General features: G+C 37.1%; 1 protein-coding gene across 1 annotated transcript in view; it reads right to left on the reverse strand.

Annotated features, from left to right (window-relative positions):
• pals1b (protein associated with LIN7 1, MAGUK p55 family member b) overlaps positions 1-22,411 on the reverse strand; it is a 71,679-nt gene that overhangs the window by 18,232 nt on the left and 31,036 nt on the right. The window contains exons 5-12 of the mRNA XM_056262856.1: positions 19,807-19,932; positions 18,542-18,703; positions 16,407-16,484; positions 13,194-13,377; positions 11,834-11,902; positions 11,590-11,661; positions 10,385-10,552; positions 8,098-8,300 (exon numbers count right to left, since the gene is read on the reverse strand). Coding sequence (XP_056118831.1) covers positions 8,098-8,300; positions 10,385-10,552; positions 11,590-11,661; positions 11,834-11,902; positions 13,194-13,377; positions 16,407-16,484; positions 18,542-18,703; positions 19,807-19,932 — 1,062 coding nt within the window. The remainder of the gene's footprint in view (positions 1-8,097; positions 8,301-10,384; positions 10,553-11,589; positions 11,662-11,833; positions 11,903-13,193; positions 13,378-16,406; positions 16,485-18,541; positions 18,704-19,806; positions 19,933-22,411) is intronic.

The raw sequence follows: 22,411 nt of genomic DNA on the forward strand, positions 1-22,411 counted from the left end.
AATTTGAACTTTTAAAAAACTATTTTGTTAATACTCAACCATTTCACAACTAACATTTTTTTTTTCATAGACCAAACAACATAATTCTATGGTGGACTGAAACAAAAATTATTAATTAAATACAATTATTTTTTTCCTCTGAAATGGCAAAAGCATCACACACAGATGTACCTGCTCTAAATAAATAATAGTAATTAAATAAAAATAAAAAATCGAACTAAATAAAATAAATTATAAAATATAGCTGCGAGCAGCGATTACGGGCCCGTGGCGGTGCCGCCGGCTTGGGCCCTTCATCGCTGCTCGCAGCTAAATTTACATTATATATATATATATATAAGCCGGTGGCACCGCCACCCTGGTGCCTTTAGGGTTATTGTGCACGACGTGCAAAAAAACTTAACCCTGCTTTGACTGTCGAAAAGAAGTGTGCTGTAGAGCTTGCATTGGTGTGGGCTCTGCAAAAGTGCGCATCGAGGGCACATATCAATCACAAAGTATGCGTGAGCAACCTTCTGAAAGGTCAGGTCTACATCCAGGTCTACATCTGCCGTGTGTTTACATTATAGTAGTGAAGTTTGACGCAAATCAGGTAAAAATAAGAGGGTGATTTCAAATCATTTTGAAAGTGACACACTTCCTGCTGCCAGTTGGTGGCGCTATAACCGGGGTTGCGGTGCCACCGGCTTGAGCCCGTAATCGCTGCTCGTAGCTATAAATATATATATATATATACACACACACACATATTCATTTACATTCATTCATTTAGCTGATGCTTTTATCCAAAGCGACTTACAATTGCCATATATGTCAGAGGTCGCACACCTCTGAAGCAACTAGGGGTTAAGTGTCTTGCTCAGGGACACATTGGTGTCTCACAGTGGATTCGAACCCGGGTCTCTCACACCAAAGGCATGTGTCTTATCCACTGCGCCATTACCACCATGTGTGTATATTTATATAAAGATACAGAGAATATTACTTGCTTTACCTGATTAGAATGCTACCTTGAAAAACAATAATTTAAATTAAATCTCACCCAAAAGATAAATCCCCCTGCCACCTCCCCCCACAGGATTGTCCTTAAACAGAGCTCTAATCTGTTTATTTTTAAGTTACACATTCTACATTGATTAAAAAAGAAACATCAAAAGTGTTTTTAGTCAGAGTATTATTTCATACAGAAAAAAAAATATTTGTAATTCAGATGAGAATGAGGTTAGTGTTTTAAAATTTTAAGGAAAACAAATATATTGAAATATAGCACATGAATTTTAAATTCATTCAGCTTCAATTACCAAAACAATCTTACTTTTATTTAAAGCAAACTATACATTTAAAAGATGGGGGTTATATGCATATTTTGTCATTTAAAAAAAATACAAAAATTGTTATGCGAAAAGACAAGGACTTAGAGATTTCTTTATCCTTTAATGCAGGAAAAATCATACAGCCAGCCACACACACACACACATAAACACAGACACCAACCCTCCCTCCCTCCCCTCCCCTCCGCTCCCCTCCCCTCCCCACACAGACACACACACACACACACACACACACAGAGAATGGCAGGGGGCACAAGAAATCCATTCAAACTACAATATCTGACTTTCTGTTGCTCAGAGCTAATGACTTTAAATTAGAAAATTGATCGGCTTTATGAGAACAATATCCGTGGCAAGTTTTGTAACTGTAGGTAAAACGAGCAAAGTTATAACACACTTTATGTGTCCTTTTTTAGTCATAAAATTCATTTCCTCGCCACGGCCAAACCGTTCGAGATATCAAAAATCCGTCTGGAATTTAGCATCCTCAATGTCTTGACTTCATGCTGACCGAGTTTGCTTGAAATCCGATCAATTCCCAAGGAGAATTAAATCGAATTTCAGGGGTATGCGTTTCCAAACAAACCATAATAGCCGGCTTCCTGTTGGACTGTCGTAAAACTTAGAGCACGAAAGTTGTTCAACCCAATGAGATCTATAAGTGTACCGAGTTTCATATTATTACATGCAAGTGTGTTTGACTTATGGAAAAGTGTTCGAATCCAAGTCCAGGGGGCGCTGTCGAGCCGCCCTGCCACGCCCGGGTACCAGCTTCAGCCCGGCCCTGATGGCCGCGGGTTCTGACCCGTGTGCAAAGTTTCAAGAGTTTTAGAGGATGTTAAGGGCCCCAAAAGCCCCCGAAGCCTTGAACAACAATAATTAAAAGCATTCTCACTCAAACAGACACATCCCCCTCCCCCACAGACACAGAGGTACGCAGAGAGAGGGAGAGAGTGACAGAGATTACTCCGAAACATCCACATTCAAACCAAAATATCTGACTTTCTTTTGTTCGGAGCCAAAATCTGTAAATTAGAAAGTTGTCCGGCTTGATCTGAACAATATGCCTACCGAGTTTTATGATTGCAGGTAAAACTATGAAACTAACCCTCTCACTTTTGTCAAAAGGTGGCGCTACTGAGCCCCTGCACCACGTCCGTTCCTGAAACTTTGCACATGTCTACTGGCTAATAAATGTGACATGTCTGTCGAGTTTCATGCAATTTCAAGCATACTAAGAGTCTCAAAAGCATCCTAAAAGAATTTTAAAGTGCGATGCGTTGCCACGGCAACAGTATCAAAGATATCAAGAATCCTTTCACAGGTCTACATCTGCCGTATGTTTACATTATACAGATGAAGTTTGAAGCAAATTGGGTTCAAATAAGAGGGTGATTTCACAGCATTTTGAAAGTGACACACTTCCTGCTGCCAGTTGGTGGCGCTATAACTTTGACTCACAATAGTCACATCCATGTGATCGTCCTCTTACAACGAACACACTGCTGAAGTTTCATCAAGATCAGTTAATGTATGCTGAAGTTATAACACACTTCCTGTTTCACGTTTCTCGCCATAATTTCGTTTCCTCGCCACGGCCAAACCGTTCGAGATATCAAAAATCCGCTGGCAATTTTTCATCCTCAATGTCTTGACTTCATGCTGACCGAGTTTTGTAGCATTTCTTTGAATTCTCTAGAAGTACTTTAAATTCCATTGCATGCGTTTTACAAACAACCCTAAATAGCCGACTTCCTGTTGGGCTGGGGTAAAAAGTAAGAGCATGAAGTATATATGAACCGATGAGATCTATAAGTGTACCGAGTTTCATATTCTTACATGCAAGCGTGTTTGATTTATGGACCAAGTTTTCGGACCCCGTTCCAGGGGGCGCTGTCGAGCCCCCCTGCCACGCCCGGGTACCATCTTCAGCCCGGCCCTGATGGCCGCGGGTTCTGACCCGTGTGCAAAGTTTCAAGAGTTTTCGTGCACGTTAAGAGCCCCAAAAGTGCCCGAATAGTCGTAAGAAAAATAAAAGAGAAAAAAAAAAAAAAAATCCTAAGGAAAACAATAGGGCCTTCGCCCTTTCAGGGCTTGGGCCCTAAAAACAAAATCAAACCAAAGAAAATAAAAGCGAGTGTCATGACGAAAGGCGCCTCAGGAATCATCAGGATTAACTCCATGTGTATGGAGTTTTGATCTATTTAGTTTATTTGTCACTTGAGAATTATTGTTAAATGTGTGCCTGCATAACTTTAATAAGATTTATTTTCTTTGGTTTGATTTTGTTTTATATAATTTATTTATTTTGATTTTATATTTTGATTTAATTACTATTATTTATTTGGAGCAGGTACAGCTAGTGTGTGATGCTTTTGCTATTTCAGAGGGGGGGAAAACACATTTTATTTAAAAAATGCTTTTCAATTAAATCAAATGTTCAAATGCTCAAGCTTTGTTTTCGTTTTATTATTTTGTTTGTTTTAAGCTTTGTTCAATTTATATTGTTAATCATTTGACACAAAACAGATGCATAAAGTATCATTTTAACTTAAAAAACACTATTAACATTTGTTAATAGGCTACATTGCCTGTCTTTTGTTAATAGGACAAAACATAGTTATTATACTTTATAATTTTATAAATATTATATTTTATTTTGATATATATATATATATATATATATAGGCCTATCTCTTAAATATATATTTTTAATGAAATCGTTAAAAAATATATTCATAATAGCATTGTTTTAAACTTTCTAAAACACAGAAGTAGCGCAATGCCTGGCCACGCCCACTTCCGGCATCAGACAGTTAGGCTGGCGCTGTCGTCCTCACACTGCTATGACGTATGGTTCTGCGGTTCTGCAGTCGGTTACTATTGCATTTTACCAGATGAAAAAGACAGTTATAATGCAGCAATAAATTAATGTATAAGGTTAATTTCATATACCTCAGGCAAGTCATGTAGTGTCCACAGCATGTTAGTTCACTAGAGAAATGAACTCCTGAGGGGAGAGTTTCACTAAATATATGCACTATAGTAGCTTATATAATCATTATATTTACTTTACCTGTTAGTAATTACTTAATTATTTAATATGTTTCAATAAATGTGTCATGAAAACAAGTTATGATAACAGTAACTGTGTAAATTATTATATTTCAAAAATAAATTGGAGTAAAAAAAAATTCAAATAAAATTTATGCTAGTTAATACAAAACCTGGCTTGTGTGCAATTTATGTTTTTTCATTTGAGTTTTGATTGTTATATCTAAAAATATCATTTTAATAGTTTGGGCTCTGTTAATTGTACCCTTGAATATTACAGTAATGTGCAAGAAAGTGCTCCCAGTAAATAGTTTACAGCATTAGCAGAGATATTTTTTATCCTAATCTTTAGGTGTTCAAGCACGAAGTGCTGAAAACCTATTGTAATTGCTATTTGAAAAAAAAAAAAAACCTAAAACGCATCGTGCAGCCCAAACCGTAAGGCATAGAGACTTGAAACCTGGCCAGGTGGTAGGGCCTCAGTTTGCGGAGAACCTATCAGAGTATGACCCTGATTGGCCCATAGGTGGCGCTACAGCAACCAAAAGTACTAAATTGCTCATAACTCCTAGACCGTTTGACCTAGAATCACCACTGTGTTCCTTGGCTCAAGACGGACAAGATGTATATCTCGGATTCTCGATTTGAGCAAAAAAAAATTTGTTATGGCCAATTTTGTCCAAAACCTACTTTTGCGAACTAGTCCCTGGTTTTTTGCCCGATCGGAACCAGACCAGTCTAGGACAATTCTCTGGACTCTCTAGACTAGATCAATAATTATCAAAAAAAAGTTGAATTTTGCCCTTTGGTTCACTGTAACAGGGTCATTTAGAAAAGGGGGCGTGTCAAAATACAATCAAAAGCCTATAAATCATAAATAAAAACTCAGAACTTCACAAAAATTGATGAGCACATGTGTCATAACATGGTGAAGAAGCATGCAGAGTTTCATGGAGATCGGACCATAGGTGGCGCTATAACTGTCAAAAAGGTCGCCTATTATTAGGTGTTCAAGCACGAAGTGCTTAAAGTCCCACTCCGATCATATTTTGAGCTATTTTTAAACATTCCCAGTGGTCTTTAAATTATGATTGTGCCATTTTTAGCCAAAATCACAAAACCTGTGCCGTTTTCTGGGACTTCGCTTTAGCAGAGTGGCAGTAGCTCATTAGTAATTCGCCTCTGCGTTGTGGGCGGAGCCGTTGGCATGGAGACGACCCTCCCCCTGCCCGTTGCTGAGAGCTCTGTCTCTCCCGCTAGATTACACCCCCAATACCGGTGGGACAACAGTATTATATACACGTTAATTATTATTATCCGAAGTTAATCAAAGTTATCACCGATCACCATTTCACTCCAAGACGTCGCGTGTGGAGACGCCCAGTGGAGTTACTACGTCACAACTCCAGTCTATTTTAGCCGGCATTTTAGTGTCTGCTACTGATTCACAGCCATTTGAATGTAGAAATACTCAGAAATACAACTTTGAGCTTATTTTTCTCAAGATATGTCCTCTAACATCAGAAAAATGCCACAAGAACATGTTAACATCTAGAAAAACATTATTTTCATCGCAGTGGGTCTTTAAAACCTATTGTAATTGCTATTTGAAAAAAAAAAAAAAACTAAAACGCATCGTGCAGCCCAAACCGTAAGGCCTAGAGACTTGAAACCTGGCCAGGTGGCAGGGCCTCAGTTTGCGGAGAACCTATCAGAGTATGACCCTGATTGGCCCATAGGTGGCGCTACAGCAACCAAAAGTTCTAAATTGCTCATAACTCCTAGACCGTTTGACCTAGAATCAACATTGCCCGATCGCAACCAGACCAGTCTAGGACAATTCTCTGGACTCTCTAGATCAATAATTATCAAAAAAAAGTTGAACTTTGCCCTTTGGTTCACTGTAACAGGGTCATTTAGAAAAGGGGGCAAAATACAATCAAAAGCCTATAAATCATAAATAAAAACTCAGAACTTCACAAAAATTTATGAGCACATGGTGTATCATGGTAAATCATGCTAGCAATGTGGTAAAGCATGTTACAATCCTAGTAAATAATAATTACATGGTAAATCAAGGTAAACTAAGACAAATCAAGGTAAACTATGATAAAACATGCTAGAATCATATTACATCATAGGCTACTAGAATGTGTTCAATTGTGGTAAATCATGAAAGAACATGGTAAACCATGGTGAATCATACTAGAACTCGGTATATAATAGTAAACTATGGTAAATCATACTGTAACATACTAAATCATTAACAATCACACTGAAATGTTGTATATCATCATGGCAAATCATGCTAAAACATGGTCTATTCCATCTATGATGTCAGTGGTTAAATGCTTGCTACATAAACCTTAATGTCTTTTGATGCTTTTGAGCTGAACTGTCTTAACTGTCTTAAATGCTTGAACACCGCTAAATGCTGCTAGCAGCTTTAATTTTTTTTATAATTGAATAATTTAAAGAGAGAGAAAATTTGTTCAATAAACTTAATTTAAATTAAACTTAAATTAAGAAAAAAGTTAGCAAGTTTTGTTTAGTTTTGTCCCCTCCCTGCTGTAACGTTACCGAACCGTCATGTTTGTGTACCGTTACGCCTCTTGTGTATTAGTTCATTTCATGGGGTCTTTAACACTATTCTTTTACACTATGATTTTATACTTCGGTGTCAATCAAGCTCTGTATTTTTTCTACCTAGCTTCAAAAATGCATTCTTTAGAAAGCAATAAAACACATTGTCTACCCTAGAACAGGTAAAAAAAATAAAAAAATAAAAAACACTAACTTACACGTGACGTATTACTTACTCTTCTTCGCGCGGTTCCTCCTCCTCCGCCGAATCGTCGAGCTCATCGCTGTCTGACAGAGGCTTGTATCCAACTTCAGTATCGCAATCTTCTATAACACACTCGATGTCATAAAACATTTGCCTTTTCGCTCCGACATCCTCCGGCGATGCCATTTCGAGCAGGAAAAAAAGGCGGAGGAATCTAGACACTGCCTCAGTACCTCCTCGGACCGGGTTCAATTGCTGCAGAACACGCGCGCAGACTCAGTGAGGTTTCTGCACACGCCCCGCCCCCCACCAACTGCGTAACGATCTGATTGGACCACAATCGTGAGTGACGTGCCTACGAAAGGCTGAGATCATCAGATATGCGACTTGGAAAAAATAACCAACACCAAATCTTTATATTTTTCCATTTAAAGTAGGCTATTTATTATTTTAGAGCAGTCTTCTTTAGTGTAATTATGCTGTCTTGCTTTTGCCCTTTTGTTTGCCTTGACTTGGTGACTGTCAAAATGTTCACAAACTATTATAAAAAAAAACAAATGAATACAATATTCAGATAAATAAAGTTGGCTCTTTATTAGTATACATTTTTATAATGGTGCATATAAATTAAATTAATTAAATAAAAGTTATTTGATGATGTGTAGTTCACATTTTCACAGCTTTAAAAAAAAAAGTATTTTATATACATTAGGCTATATTTCCTCTCTGGTTTCATATTTTGCTGGTTATGTAATTTGTAAGTTGCACATTGTTATTGCATATTGTCAATTAGGCTACTTATTATTACTTGACTGACCTTTCTACTAAGCTTTTTCTTTTCATTCATATCACACAGGTCATATATGGCAAACCAATGCTTCTTGTACTTGGTAAAACAAGTAAACCTTGGTCAGTCAGTCTTACCCTGGGCTGCAGACACAGCAGGCAGATCTTTCCTGAGTTGACAACATGTCTGAGTGAATCCGTATGTGTGCCGTACAGGTTCTGTTCAAACTCGCCCGACTCGATGAATTTCCCTGCAGCCAGTTCAGATTCAAAGCTCTGTCGTGACACAAAGTTGTACTCTCTTCCGTTGAGCTCATGCGTGCGGGGGTTTCGTGTGGTGTCTGTAACGTGTGCATAATCACATATAAGATACACAGTATGGCAAAATAGGCAGTGTATAAACAATGTCTGTTTGTATGCATTCATTCATGGTTGTATATTCTGTTCCAAAGCTTAGAAAGCTGTCTATAAACAGGATTTTGTGCATGCTTACAATGTGATGAGTTGCTTTTCAAAGTTTGGAATAATTAAGATTTTTATAATGTTTTTGAAAGAAGTCTCTTCTGCTCATCAAGGCTGTATTTATTTAATTAATCAAAAATACAGTTAAAAAAACAATGAAATATTTTTTACAATTTAAAATAAGTGTTTTCTATGTGAATGTATTGTTAAGTGTAATTTATTCCTGTGATCAAAGCTGTATTTTCAGCATCATTACTCCATTCTTCAGTCACATGATCCTTCAGAAATCACTCTAATATGATGATTTGCTGCTCAAGACACATTTATTATTATTAAAAATGTTAAAACAGTTGTGCTGCTTCATATTTTTGTGGAAACTGTGATACATTTCTTCAGGATTCTTTAATGAATAGAGAGTTTTCAAAAGAACAGCATTTATTTGAAATAGAATCTTTTTGTAATATTATTTACATTTAATCATTTAGCAGACGCCTTTATCCAAAGCAACAAAATGCTCAAAATACAAAGTTTCAGACATTGCTTAGAATAGCTTAAGCTAAACAAGGGAGGATTAAAGGAAAAGGAAAGGATCATTTTTATAATTAAAATTAAAATAGATAATTTTTTTTATGAGTTCACAGAAGAGATGGGTTTCATGTCTTTACTTTCACTAACATTTAATACATCCTAGCTTATTCTTTATCTTAATCTTATTACCTCAAACTGGGAAAATTGTAGTGTATCACATATCAACAAGTTGCAAAAACTATTTTCAACATTGATAATAATAAGAAGAAATGTTTCTTGAGCATCAAATCATCATAGAGTGATTTCTGAAGGATCATGTGACACTGAAGTGGAGTAATGATGCTGAAAATTATATATTCACATAGAAAAGTTATTTTAAATTGAAATAATATTTTAAAAATATTGCTGTATTTTACATCTAATAAATCCATCCTTGGTGAGCAGAAGAGACTTCTTAGAACCATTAAAAAAAATCTTAATTATGATTACAAGTGTATGTAAACCTTCCAAATCAGTCTCTTATGACATATCATTTTTGTATAGATGCTGCTTATGTAGTTAGTGAGCCATTGTGGTTAAGTTTAATGTTAAATAACTTTATGCCAAAGTTCAAGTCAAGTCACCTTCATTTATATAGCGCTTTTAACAATATAGATTGTTTCAAAACAGCCTTACAGTGATAACAGGACATTACAGTAACAGAGATTGTTTTGGCTTTACAGCAGCTCTAGAATAAAGTTATTGTCCAGCTAAAGTTAGTTTTGATTGATTCACTTCCGTTGCAAAGATTAGACTCCAAAGGTGCAAGTGTTGAAAAACTTTATCCAGGGTTCGTATAAGGTGCTTAAAGTGCTTGAATTTGACTTGAAATTTAAGTCTTGGAAAACCCTAGAAATCAGCCATATTTATGAAAAGCTACTTGAAAATGTGCTTGAACTATTGATAGACTATATAGGCTATATGAGAAAATAGTGTTTAATTTTATTGATAAAACAATCTGTTCTCACCTGTCTGATATTCATATCATTTCACATGGCTATGAGTGTCATATTGCTTCATATAAATATTCAAGTATATGACACAGCTTTCATTCTTCAGGTCAATCATATATTCATAAGAGAAAAAATCAGTTTAAATGAGAAAAGCGATGTCTTTGTCATAGTATCCTTTTAATGGCTAAAGTTACCTAAAGTTAGTTAAAAAAAAGAAGTATTTATCCATTTAGCTTTTTGATAAGTGAGATCTCTGATTGTAGTCCTTGAAAACCAAAAAAGTAGTGCTTGAAAAGTCCTTGAAAGTCCTGGAATTTAATTTTACAGTATCTGTGCGAACCCTGTTTATCATCTCTGCGTAAACTTCAAAAACACGAATCTGGGAAGACGCTGACGGCGTGCACATGCATATTACGCGTGGTTGTATAAAAGCACAGGCTTACGTGGAACAGCACCGGTGAACCGGTCCGGCTCTAAGGACAACAGTCTCTGTCTCAGTTCATCATGTCCGCTGTTCGGAGGACCAACCAGTGCGACGGGACGCTTGCGTTCGGGCGGCTGATGGTACAGTGACACCTCCTCATAGGTCAAGATATCCTCACTGCAATGCTCTGAACAATGACAAATGTTCCTTACTGGAGAGATTTTGCAAAGTATAGATGTCATTAGTCTAGACTAGGGCTATTGAAATCAGCTCAAGATTAAGCTATGAGGCTTAAAGGGTTAGTTCACCCAAAAATGAAAATGATGTCATTAATGACTCTCCCTCATGTCGTTTGGGTTAGAGCGTTAGGGTTAGTCCACGCTTATCACATGGACTACTTTGATGATGTCTTTATTTCCTTTCTGGAACCGTACATACATTTCCAATGGAGGGACAGAAAGCTCTCGGACTAAATCTAAAATATCTTAAACTGTATTCCGAAGATGAACGGAGGTCTGACGGGCTTGGAACGACATGAGGGGGAGTCATTAATGACATCATTTTCATTTTTGGGTGAACTAACCCTTTAAATCCGACATTTCTCAGAGAAATTCCCAAACAATGAAGGTCCACAACATGAGACAAAGGGTGAATGCTGGATACCAAAAGCTAAAGGTAAATGTTCCTTCTCAGTATCGCTTTTCTTTTTTAATGCAAATTGCAACCAGGGCATGAGAACTGCTTTCATTGTTATTTCATTTCGCCCATCTTTGGTGTGGAGAGGCATGCAAGAAATCACAAAAGAAGAAAAGAAGAAACCTCCCTCTGTGAACAGCTGTCAATTAACCAACAAGCTTCCTCAGTGTTTAACCGTTCACACCTCGTACCCATCAGACTCATCAAATCTACAGTTTCTGCCAAGTTAAACGGGTGGGAAAAATCCCCCATTGCACCCAAGCTGTAAATAGGGACTTGATGGTGGGTCATCATTCATTTGCACCATAAGTAACCAAAAAAGCACTGAAAAAGAATGGATTTACTTCAAAACAATTGTCACTTAGAAATTGCTAGTAAATTTCACACATAATGACAAAGAAATGGCAAGTAACACATTGAATTAAACGTGAAACTTTGAAGTAAAAGTAATTTTTAACAGTGCAAGACCAGGAACAATCAAGGATAAATTCAGATTTCATGACTAAGACTTAAAAAGATCATACTCACCAATATTCTTATTAGGGTTATACAATAGTTTTTTTCGTTGCTTTTTGCTTTTCTTAGCACACCAAAGTTTCCCTAAAGAAAGAATAACTCTTATCATTGACAAACTTTCCACATAAGGTTCAACAGCAACGTCGAAGGATTCCAAGGAGGATGCGAACTCGAAGAAGCATGTACTGTATGTTTATGAGTATATATATATATGTTTTAGCAGGGATTTCTGGAACGGAAACATTGTCCAGCTCACCTTTATCCTCCTGATTCCTGTCTGTGATGGTTTTCTTCATGGCTTCTCTGTGCTGCTGGAAGCTCTTCCCTTGAGAGAACACAACATGCCTCTTGTCTTAGACATATGCGACACACATACTAGTCATTAGTTAGACTATGAAAATAACTCGTATAACAAATAGGGTTTAAAACTAAAACTGGGCAATAGTTAACCATATCCAATAAATATCTCAAAATTCGTTCTGAAATGATTCAATTTAAATATTTTCATTAATATTTTTTTATTTGAATTATTTCTATTTTTTGCCAAGTAAATTCAAAATGTCATAACATAATGTAACATTTTGATACATGAAAAAATAGTACAAAGAGAATTCTGTGATTTCGATTCAAAGAGATCATTGAATCATTCAGTGTTATAAAAACTATTAAAGTTAGATCCACTGTTATACGGTAGGGAGCGCTATTACTCATCTTCTGAAATAGTACTGAATCTGCAGATCAAAACAACATAGGAGAAGAGGCAGAAACAAGCCATAGAAGCATTGCTTATGCATATATGTAAAATAACACGATTATCAAACATTAAGAAGCTTTGGGGGGTTGATGGACTCGATCTGTCAGATCTGAATCCGATCTGGATGTAATCTTGGACAAAAACGTGATTTTCTCAGCTTTTTGTTTAAAATGTTGCTTTTAAAGTGTTGATAAAAAAAGAATGCAAGCTAGAATATGTTTTATTAAAGCAGATGCTCTGTTCTTTCTTTTGATATATTGCATGTTCAGAATCAGATATTCATACAACGAAATATTTTGGGGGTCATGATAGATTTGTGAAAATGATTAAAAATGCTGGCGCTGGCTGGCAACTTAAAAAAAAAAACACTGGTGGGGAAAGAGCTAATTCTATAGTATAGGCTTAAAATTTCTAAACCTATAATAAAAAGGAATAAAAACTATATAACTATATATATTTTTTAAAATGACTAAAGCACAAATTCTAAAATCTAAATTGAAATGAACTTAAAAATAAACACTGGTGGGGAAAGAGCTAATTCTATAGTATAGGCCTAACATTTCTAAAACTATAACTGAAATAAAATGGAATAAAAACCATATATATATATATATAAAAATGACAAAAGCACATCAATTCAAAAATCTAAATTGAAATGAAAAATTCAAATATTAATGAATACATAAATAATACCAAAATAATGCTGAAATCAATGAATCAGAGTTTAAACTTAATGACCAATTTATAAGCGCAAAATCACTCCAAATATATGATAAATATTTTTTTCAATGGATTAATTTATTATTTGTAATATCCCATGTCTCAGTAGGCGCTCTACTACTTGTCCTAAGCAGACACTGACCAGGAATGAGTCCAGCGAGGGGCTTCTGGTCCTCGTGTCCTTCCCTGTACGCCTGCCACCAGTTGGGGTCGTCCTGGCTAGTGACGTGGAGGACGTCTCCCTTTTGGAAGGACAGGCCAAGCTCTCTGCACGGCACGTATCGGTCCTCAGATGGGTCATAGCTGAAGTTCGCTTTCACATGCATCTGTAAAGAAAGAGAATGAGAGATGAATGACACATTTAGATGAAGAAACTTAGTTCTGTCATGACAACTCTTGGAGTGTTTGGTAATGGATATGAAAATGGTGATATGTTTGTTCTTGGCAGAATAGATCTACTGCTGCTGCTTTTATTGCTGCTTTTGTTATTGCTGTGCAAGTAAGAAATGCTGCTGCTGTACCATATATTATACATGACAGGGCTCGACATTAAGCCTTTGCATGTGCTTGTCCGGCATATTGCTTGTATCGGCATATTGTAATATCTGCACCATTAAAGGGCATCCCCTCCCCAAACTTATTAAATGTATGCTTCATCTTTCATTTTAAATTCCTAAATTTGATCAATAAATTCAATCATTTTAGAATAATAAGAAACGTTGGAAAGAATGATACTACTTTTAAACATAACACTAAACCGCCAGTAGGTGGTGGCAGGCGACCGTCTTAATGAGTGAGTCATTGATTCATTTATTCAAACGATTCGTTCAAACGGCTGATTCATTCAAGAATGAGACAGATGTTTATGAATGGGTCATTGAATCTTTGACTCAACCGACTCGTTCAAAATGCTGAATCATTCAGTTATGAAAACAGGTCGAGTGTTTCTGTGAGATGCGCCGTGGTTCTGCTGTGATTTTTGTTTGGAACTATTTTCGCTGCTGAAACAGAACAAAAACAACCAATATTGCATCTAAAATGTAAGTGACTTAATTTTAACTGTTTATTGAACTGTTGAAGGAAATCAATGTCATATTTTCAACCGTGATGGTGTTCAGGAAAAATAATTGAGGTTGCTTAACATATGTTAAAAATATAAAAACTCCACATTTAGATTTTGTTAACTGAGTGTGTGTGCGCTCATTTGTGTAGATTTCTCCTCGAGAGGCTGCGCGAGCGTCAACAGCGCAACCTTTCCGTCAGTAATACATGTATTATCCACACATTTCGATGGCAACTTACAATAAATGTAATAAAAACAGAATCATTCTCTCATTTTAGTGATTCCATAGTTATTTCTTTTTGTTTTGTTATTGATGTTCTAATGAGGCTATTGTCCGGTCGGGCAAGTCAAATTCTCTTTTACTTGTCCCTTCAAAAAATCCACCTGTCCCGGACAAGCATCAATATCGAGCCCTGCATGAATTACCAGTAGCAGATCTATACAGGTGGAGCTGGGGAAGCTGGATGGTTTCTGTATAAGAGTTGCGACACGCTCTGATGTCGCCGCGACGGCTGTCACGTGGTTCATGTAAGCCCCAATAGTTCCAAAACATACGCGGGCTGTCATGTTCTTCTATGGACAGACAGCAGCGATTGCATTATTAAACGGTAGATATAAAATAAAACACACACCCAAGTACTTTTTAAGCTGTTATTGCATTTTGTTAATGTCAGTTTTGCATTTGGAGAGGCAGGGTGACAACTTAGATAAGTTTTAGGCTATAATTTTGGAAGGAAAAGCTTAGTGTTCATGTTCGCATGGCAGTAGCACTGGCTTTAGCGGCTCTAACTTAACTTTTCCATGTCATTCATCTGATGATGGACGTCTCATGATATTTATTTTAGCACAACTGGGCTGTATTAGGCTATTGATTCCCGTGATGTTGCTTAAAAATTCCAATTCAGCCATTAGCCTATACCTTCGTGATCACGCAAAGAGGTCGGGAGTCCGTTCAGAACTCCAACCAACATAAAATATAAATAATTACGCTGTGCATGAATAAATGAATGATTTAGGAGGGAATAGACTGCTCCCATAACGTAGAAAGCAACGACTATATACAGCAATGTTCGGTAAATATTAAACCGAAAAATATTCTTCATAAAATTAAACCGGAGAGATAGTTAATGAGTGTATTAACTATGTTCCTAAATACATATAACCACATACATGCATAACCCTAACCCATTTAAATAAATGAATTGTGTGTGTGTGTGTCTGTGTGTGTGTGTGTATAATATTATATATAGGCTATATATATACATACATATCAAATATATTAAAAATATTATATACTACAGACTAGATTCACGAGAGGTCAGCTAATGTGTGTAAAAGTAAAAAAAAAATACAGTAATTTAATTACCAGCGAGCGTACTTCGGAAGCACTGAAAATGAATGGGGTTCAATGGAGAAACTATCAGTGTTTGGAACTATTGGCCGTTCCACGACACGCGTTACTTCCGCATTCCAAAGTTCCTATGGCGGTCTATGGGAGTGTCGCAACTCTTTCTCTCTATGGCTCTGGTTTCTGTAAGCGTGCTGTAACAGCAAATGCTAACCAAGTTTTGAAGGCTGAGAATCTCATTGGCTACTGATACAGTAGGAACCAATCAGCTGCTACCTATAGAGAATAATGTGATTGTAAGCAGATTGAGTTAAGGACCAATCAGCCTATCAGGATACTCAACTCTTGAGTTCATCATGGTATATTAAATACATCGCATTGCGCAGAATCTGCACATATCTGGCTTACTTGAATGCGTTTGTTCAATTGCATTAAAGTAAAAAATTTGGTTAACAGAAAAGACATTATTTTCCAACATCCTACATTTTTTTGATGTTCCTGTACTGTACTGTATTGATCTGTCCACCTAAAATCAATTTTGGGTGAAAAGGATGAGGATGAAAGAGGAAGTGAGGAGATGGCTGGATGACCGGATTTTGTTTGAATAAGAAATGTATGTATGAAATCCAAAAATTATATATATATATATAAATATGAAAGCTGTGACATTCATTTATTTATTTATTTTTGGCTAGTAGAAGTACTGAATGGCTGGTAACTTTAAAATTTAGTAGCAAAATTGGCCGGTGAGTGAAAAAGTTAGTTTCAAACCCTGATCACAGATTTACTTCATGCATAAGGCAATCCCAGAATGCATTGTAACAAGAAGCCCACAAGGGTTTCAAACAGAGTCAAAGACAAAAATCCCAGAAGGCCCCTAGAAAAGGCAGCACACACTCAAAAGAAGGAATGAAGATGAAGAAATGATGAAGATGAAGTCGTACCACAGCCGGTCTGTGAGGAGCGAGTTTGTTTTGAGAGTTTGGGATGAGCAGAAATGTGAGGGAGCCATGCATGCTGGACTAGAGACAAAGAAAAAGAAGAAGAAAAATATATTAGAATGATTTCTGAAGGATCATGTGACACTGAAGACACGAGTAATGATGATTTTACAATATATTCACATAGAAAACAGCTATTTTTAAATTGTAATATTATTTCACAAGATTTTTGGTGAGCATAAGAGAGTTCTTTCAAACACATTAAACCATTTTTACTGACCAGGGTTCTCAAGTCTCACGCATTGGCCGCAATTTAACCAGTTCACACGCTCACACGCCTCAACATGTATTTCTCACGCTGAAAAGGCAATGCCAACCAAGTTGTCCTGCAAGCTTTATATATAATTTTGTATACGAGGCGCAGGCACACAAAGTGAAGTTTCCTGCCACTAGCACGTATCTCGGCCAGATTGCGTTCGTTACTAGGCAACATAGATGCGCAAACACACGGAAGGTGACGGAACATTCTCGGCCACCGTACGTTCGTTACTAGGTAACCAACAACATCGCGCAAACACACGTCGTGATGGAGAAGATATTATAGCCCATCGTATATACATTATTATTGATGGAGTCAAAAACCACTACAAAAACTACTTTGCAACCAGGCCAGAAGCTTTGGCTCAGTTTGGCTAGCTTACGTTATCTGAAACTAAGGGAAATGTTAGTGGGTATGGGAAGGAATGAAGATGTATTTCTTCATTTTATTTTAAATTATATATTATACTGTATTAATAGTCTTTCTAGTTACATTAAGGCTACATGTATTGAAGCAGAGTGCTCTGGGAAATATTTTATATCCTGTCAAAACATACATTAATCATTGACATTGCATTTGTATTTTTCAAAGATGTCAGGGAAAAAGCAAAACAATATTTTATCATTCTAATTTTTGTATTTGTAATTTTGAAATATAACATTAAAGAGTATATATTTGATGTGATGAATTGTTCTGTCATTTATCAGATTTACCAATTGTTATAATTTAAATTTGTGCTGGTTAATTGACCTATGGCTAAGCCACGCCCCCAAACGCGATGAGCCAATCACAGTGCGCATCGCTAACCTAATACACTCGGACATTCTCTGCTTCCACGTCCATTGAAATGCATTGCAGTTAGTCAGTTTTCATTCGTTTTTATATGTTTTTTCTTGTCATTTTAAGTTTAAAATGGTCAAACGGTGTGCATGGGGTACATGCAATTCCGACACTAGGTATCCCGAGAGGCTGGGCGATGGTGTGTATTTTTTACCCTTTCCCAAGCCACATCTCAACCGAGATAAGTGTCTGCTCTGGATAAAGTTATGCGGTAGACCACAACACCAACTAAATGTGGATAAATTAAACAAGAATTAAACAAGGATGTCTACATCTGTTCTACATCTGTTCTAAGTCAACAACGTATTTTAACGTTATCTTTAACATCTCTAACGTAACATTAGAAAACGTTGACGTTAGCTTCTAGCTGCGTTGTACATCATGTCACTTAGCTTCATTAACGTATCTGTAAATAACCGAGATAACAAATGTTAGCAATGTTGTGCTGAATGATTCATGTAAATACTGCAGTGCATGAACAATGCTGATCCTCAATCTTGTTGTCTGAGATGGTGATGGCAACGAGATGCGGTTTATCACGTTTACCTGTGACCTGTACATTTTTGCCTGGAGCTGAAGCTTTTCATCGACCTTCTCAACAATAAAATTATTAATATAACCCTCCAATGCATAGTTAAGGCCCTTTTGGTGACTTCGAGATGATATATAATCTTTCTGTCTCCAAAAATCAACAATTGCCTCCTGTGAAATGTCTCCTACTGTGACAGCTGCCATAGCGCCTGTCACCGAATGTTGACTGTTTGTCCGAGTGAGTGGAGGGGGCGTGGCTTAGCCATAGGTTAATTATGAACAATGGGTAAAATTGGGGGGCGGGGATGGGCGGGGGCGGGGCTTCATTAGGGCTCCTCCCCTAACCGCATGTGATCTCACTCCAAGCTTTTGATAAAACTTATGAACCCTGGTTTTTACTGACCCCAAAACTATTGAATGGTAGTCAATATGAACTGCTAGATCTCACCAGTATGTTATGAACATCATTAACACTTTTCCCACGAACTGAAACACCGTTGATCTCAAGGATTTCATCTCCTTCACTGAGGAGGTTGCTTTTCTCGGCTGTTCCTCCACTCACAACCCGGCTGATGATGACGCAGTCATGTTCATTACGAACCGTCACACCCTAAACATACAGAAACACAATCAAATGTCTATATACAATCAATGTAACGGAATTCAAACGTACGGTTTGAATACAGCATTTAAATTTCTAGTTCAAAATCAGAGTAAAAACTATTATGAAAATATATATACTACTAGCCTATATAATAAATATATAAAAATATAAGTAAGCAATAAGGTACGAGAGGCTGTGGTGTATCGTGAATAAATAACGGCACTTGCCTCGAGTACCTTATTGCTTTTATAAAACGGTTACCACACAATATTAAAGTAAAAAATAAAAAATGTATTAGTGCAACTTTCATGAAGTTAAATCAATAAAAGCATTCCTTCCGCTAGAAAAAAAATAGTCCCTGACCGTGAACAGCAACAACGTTTCAATGTGTAATATGCATGAAAGCTCAAATAAAAACAACAAACCGTTCTCAAACTTTGTCTCATTCTTTTTATTTTTTACAACACAATATTTGTGAAATTTCCTCACACAAATAGGCATAGCTTATCTCTCAGCATGAGAAAACGTTTATTAATAACTAAATATTTACATAGCCTAAATATTTACACAGCCTAAATAAAAACACAAGGGCACTTATTTTGATAGATAACAGTTAGGTCTTTAATCTATTTTTATTAATGTTATTAATTTAGTTGCTAAATTGCTGCCTAACAAGAGATAATAATAAACAAATATTTGATAAATAGATCATTTTGATAGATAAAAATTCATATTTGTAGAAGTCTCTCCAAATTGTTCCTCAAACCACTTATCCATCGTCATGCCACCTAGTAAATCAAAATTTACTTTAAACATTTTAGCCTTTTTAATTCTTACGTTTTTTTTCTATGTTTATGTTGATACGTGTGGTTTCTAAGGGCGCAGTGATAAATAGAACCGTTGGGTGAAGCGGTCATAGCCATGTTTTATCGTGAATAAAGCACAGCTATTGACCAATCAGAATCAAGAAATGGAACTAACCGTTTTATAATAATATATATATATATACACACACACACGCACACACACATACACACGCACACACACACACGTTCATTGTTGCCCTTAGAGACTATAAATGTCAATGAATGTAGATGAATGACTCTTACCAGAGGCATGTCACGAGTTTTCTCCAGGGAAACTAGTTTGGTGGTCTTTTCATCCTGGTCCACATCTTCAATAGTTTCAACATCCGATTCCTGCTCGGCTAAACAGTCGTGAGCTTCCATCAGGGCCTGAGGAAGAATCATGAACATCAACACTGGTGAATGGAGATGTCGGCCTTGACCCTTTTGACTTGAGCCAGTAAGGAATCATCCATAGTACCTGCATAGCAATACTTTAGCAACCACCCTGAACACTCCTGCAATTGAATATAAAAAAAACTCCCTTCAGCACTTTAGCAACTGCATAGTAACACCTTAGCAACCACCTATAAACTCCACAGAAAACACCCTAGCAACAGTCTAGCAACATAAATTCAACCAGCCAGAACATTAGAGAAACCGCATAGCAACATTTGAAAACACTCGGAGCACCTTAAGAACTGCATAGCAACACCATAAAAACATCTACCAACTCCATAGTAAACACTGAAAACACCCTATAGCAACTACCTAGCAACAGCCTAACAACACTTTTACAAATATCCAGAACACAATTGCAACCACATATCATAATTTTAAAACACTTGGAGCATCTTAAGAACTTCATAGCAACACCCTAGCAACCACCGACCTACTACCTAGTAAGCACAGAAAACCTTATAGCAGCTATTTAGCAACAGCCAAGCAACACCCTTGCAACCACCCAGAACACTATACCAACCACATTGCAACATGGTAAACAACTCAGAACACATTAGTAACTGCATAGCAACACCCTAGAAACCACCTATCTACTCCCTAGTAAGCACAGAAAACACCATGTAGCAGCTACCTAACAATAGCCTAGTAGCAACACCATTAAAACTACCCAGAACACCATATCATCCACATAACAACATTTTAAAACACTCAAAAGACATTAGCAAATACATAGCAACACCCTAGCAACCACCTATCAACTCCCTAGTAAGCTAAGAAAACATCCTATAGCAGCTACCTAACAATAGCATAGCAACATCCTTACAAGCACACAGAACACTGTAGCAACCGTATATAGAAACATTTTAAAACACTCATAAAACCTTAGCAACTGCATAACAACACCATAGAAACCACATATCAACTCCCCAGTAACTATAGCAGCTACCTAGCAACAGTCTAGCAACACCCTAGAAACCACATATCAACTCCCCAGTAAGCACAGAAAACACCCTATAGTAGCTACCTAGCATTGGCTTAGCAACACCCTTACAACCACCTGGAACACCATAGAAACCACATAGAAACATTTTAAAACACTCAGAACACCTTAGCAACACCCTAGAGACTACATATCAACTCCTTAGTAAGCACAGAAAACACCCTATAGCAGCTACCTAGCATCAGCCTAGCAACACACTTACAACCAACCAGAACTGCATAGCATAGCAACCACATAGAAACATTTTAAAACACTCAGAACACCTTAGCAGCTGCATAGCAACACCATAGAAACCACATATCAACTCCCTAGTAAGCACAGAAAACACCATATAGCAGCTACCTAACAATAGCCTAGCAACACCCTTAAAACTACCCAGAACACCATAGCATCCACATAACAACATTTTTAAACACTCAGAACACCTTAGCAAATACATAGCAACACCCTAGCAACCACCTATCAACTTCCTAGTAAGCACACAATAGCAGCTAGCTAGCCTACAACAGCCTAGCATAACCCTTATAACTACCCAGAACACCAAAGCATCCACATAGCAACATTTTAAATAACTCAACTGCATAGCAACACCCTAGCAACCATTCAAAACCCTAGCATCTTGGTGACAACTTCAGCACCTATTGTCTTCAGAAAATGTAAAAATCAAGTTATGTAGAATATCTGTATGCTTTGAAAACAATCCCTGCCTTAAAGATTTTTTTAAAACAAGCAAACAATCAATCTTCTTTCAAGCTGAGAAGCACTCAAGCAAGTTCCCGCCCATTTCGTTTAAGACTCTGTCCCATATTGAAACCTCCTGACACAGGGTTGCCGCTTTACCTCACTGAAGTTGACAGGCGTACCGTACCCCACAATAATAACCCTTGGCCACATCAGTTTCTCAATGCCAGACTGCCAAACACGATGCACAGCTTAACCTGAACATAAATCCAATCCTCCATAATCTCCCCACAGCGCTGTCAATCATCACATCACCTCTTACCTGTAATTTTTCATACAGTAGGAAGACAGACAGAGTTTAACTCGGACTGCTTTAAATGCCCACTGCGTGTGTGGTGAGGGAAAGCAGCGGGAGGGCTGGGAAAGGGGTGAATATCTTCTGTTATGCAGGGAGGGTAATAATCTTGTGCCCTGTTCTGTGGCAGGTATCTATTTCTAAGGCCGATAATTGGATCTAGCCCGTGGTGTGTACAAATAGACACACGGGGAAGTTGTTTTCATGCCCTTGTTAGCGTTTGATTTGGGCCTGAGCATGTTAAGACAGGAGATCAGATCTTGATTCTTTGATCAAATGGCTGATTGATAATATACGTGTCTGGTGGTCAGACAGCAATAACAATGCTATGCTTATGTATTGCTCATTTAGGCAACTAATGGGACCTTATA

This window comes from Rhinichthys klamathensis, unplaced genomic scaffold, assembly GCF_029890125.1.
Source record: "Rhinichthys klamathensis goyatoka isolate OS25496 unplaced genomic scaffold, OSU_Roscu_1.1 h1tg000196l_1, whole genome shotgun sequence".
Lineage (NCBI taxonomy): Eukaryota > Metazoa > Chordata > Actinopteri > Cypriniformes > Leuciscidae > Rhinichthys > Rhinichthys klamathensis.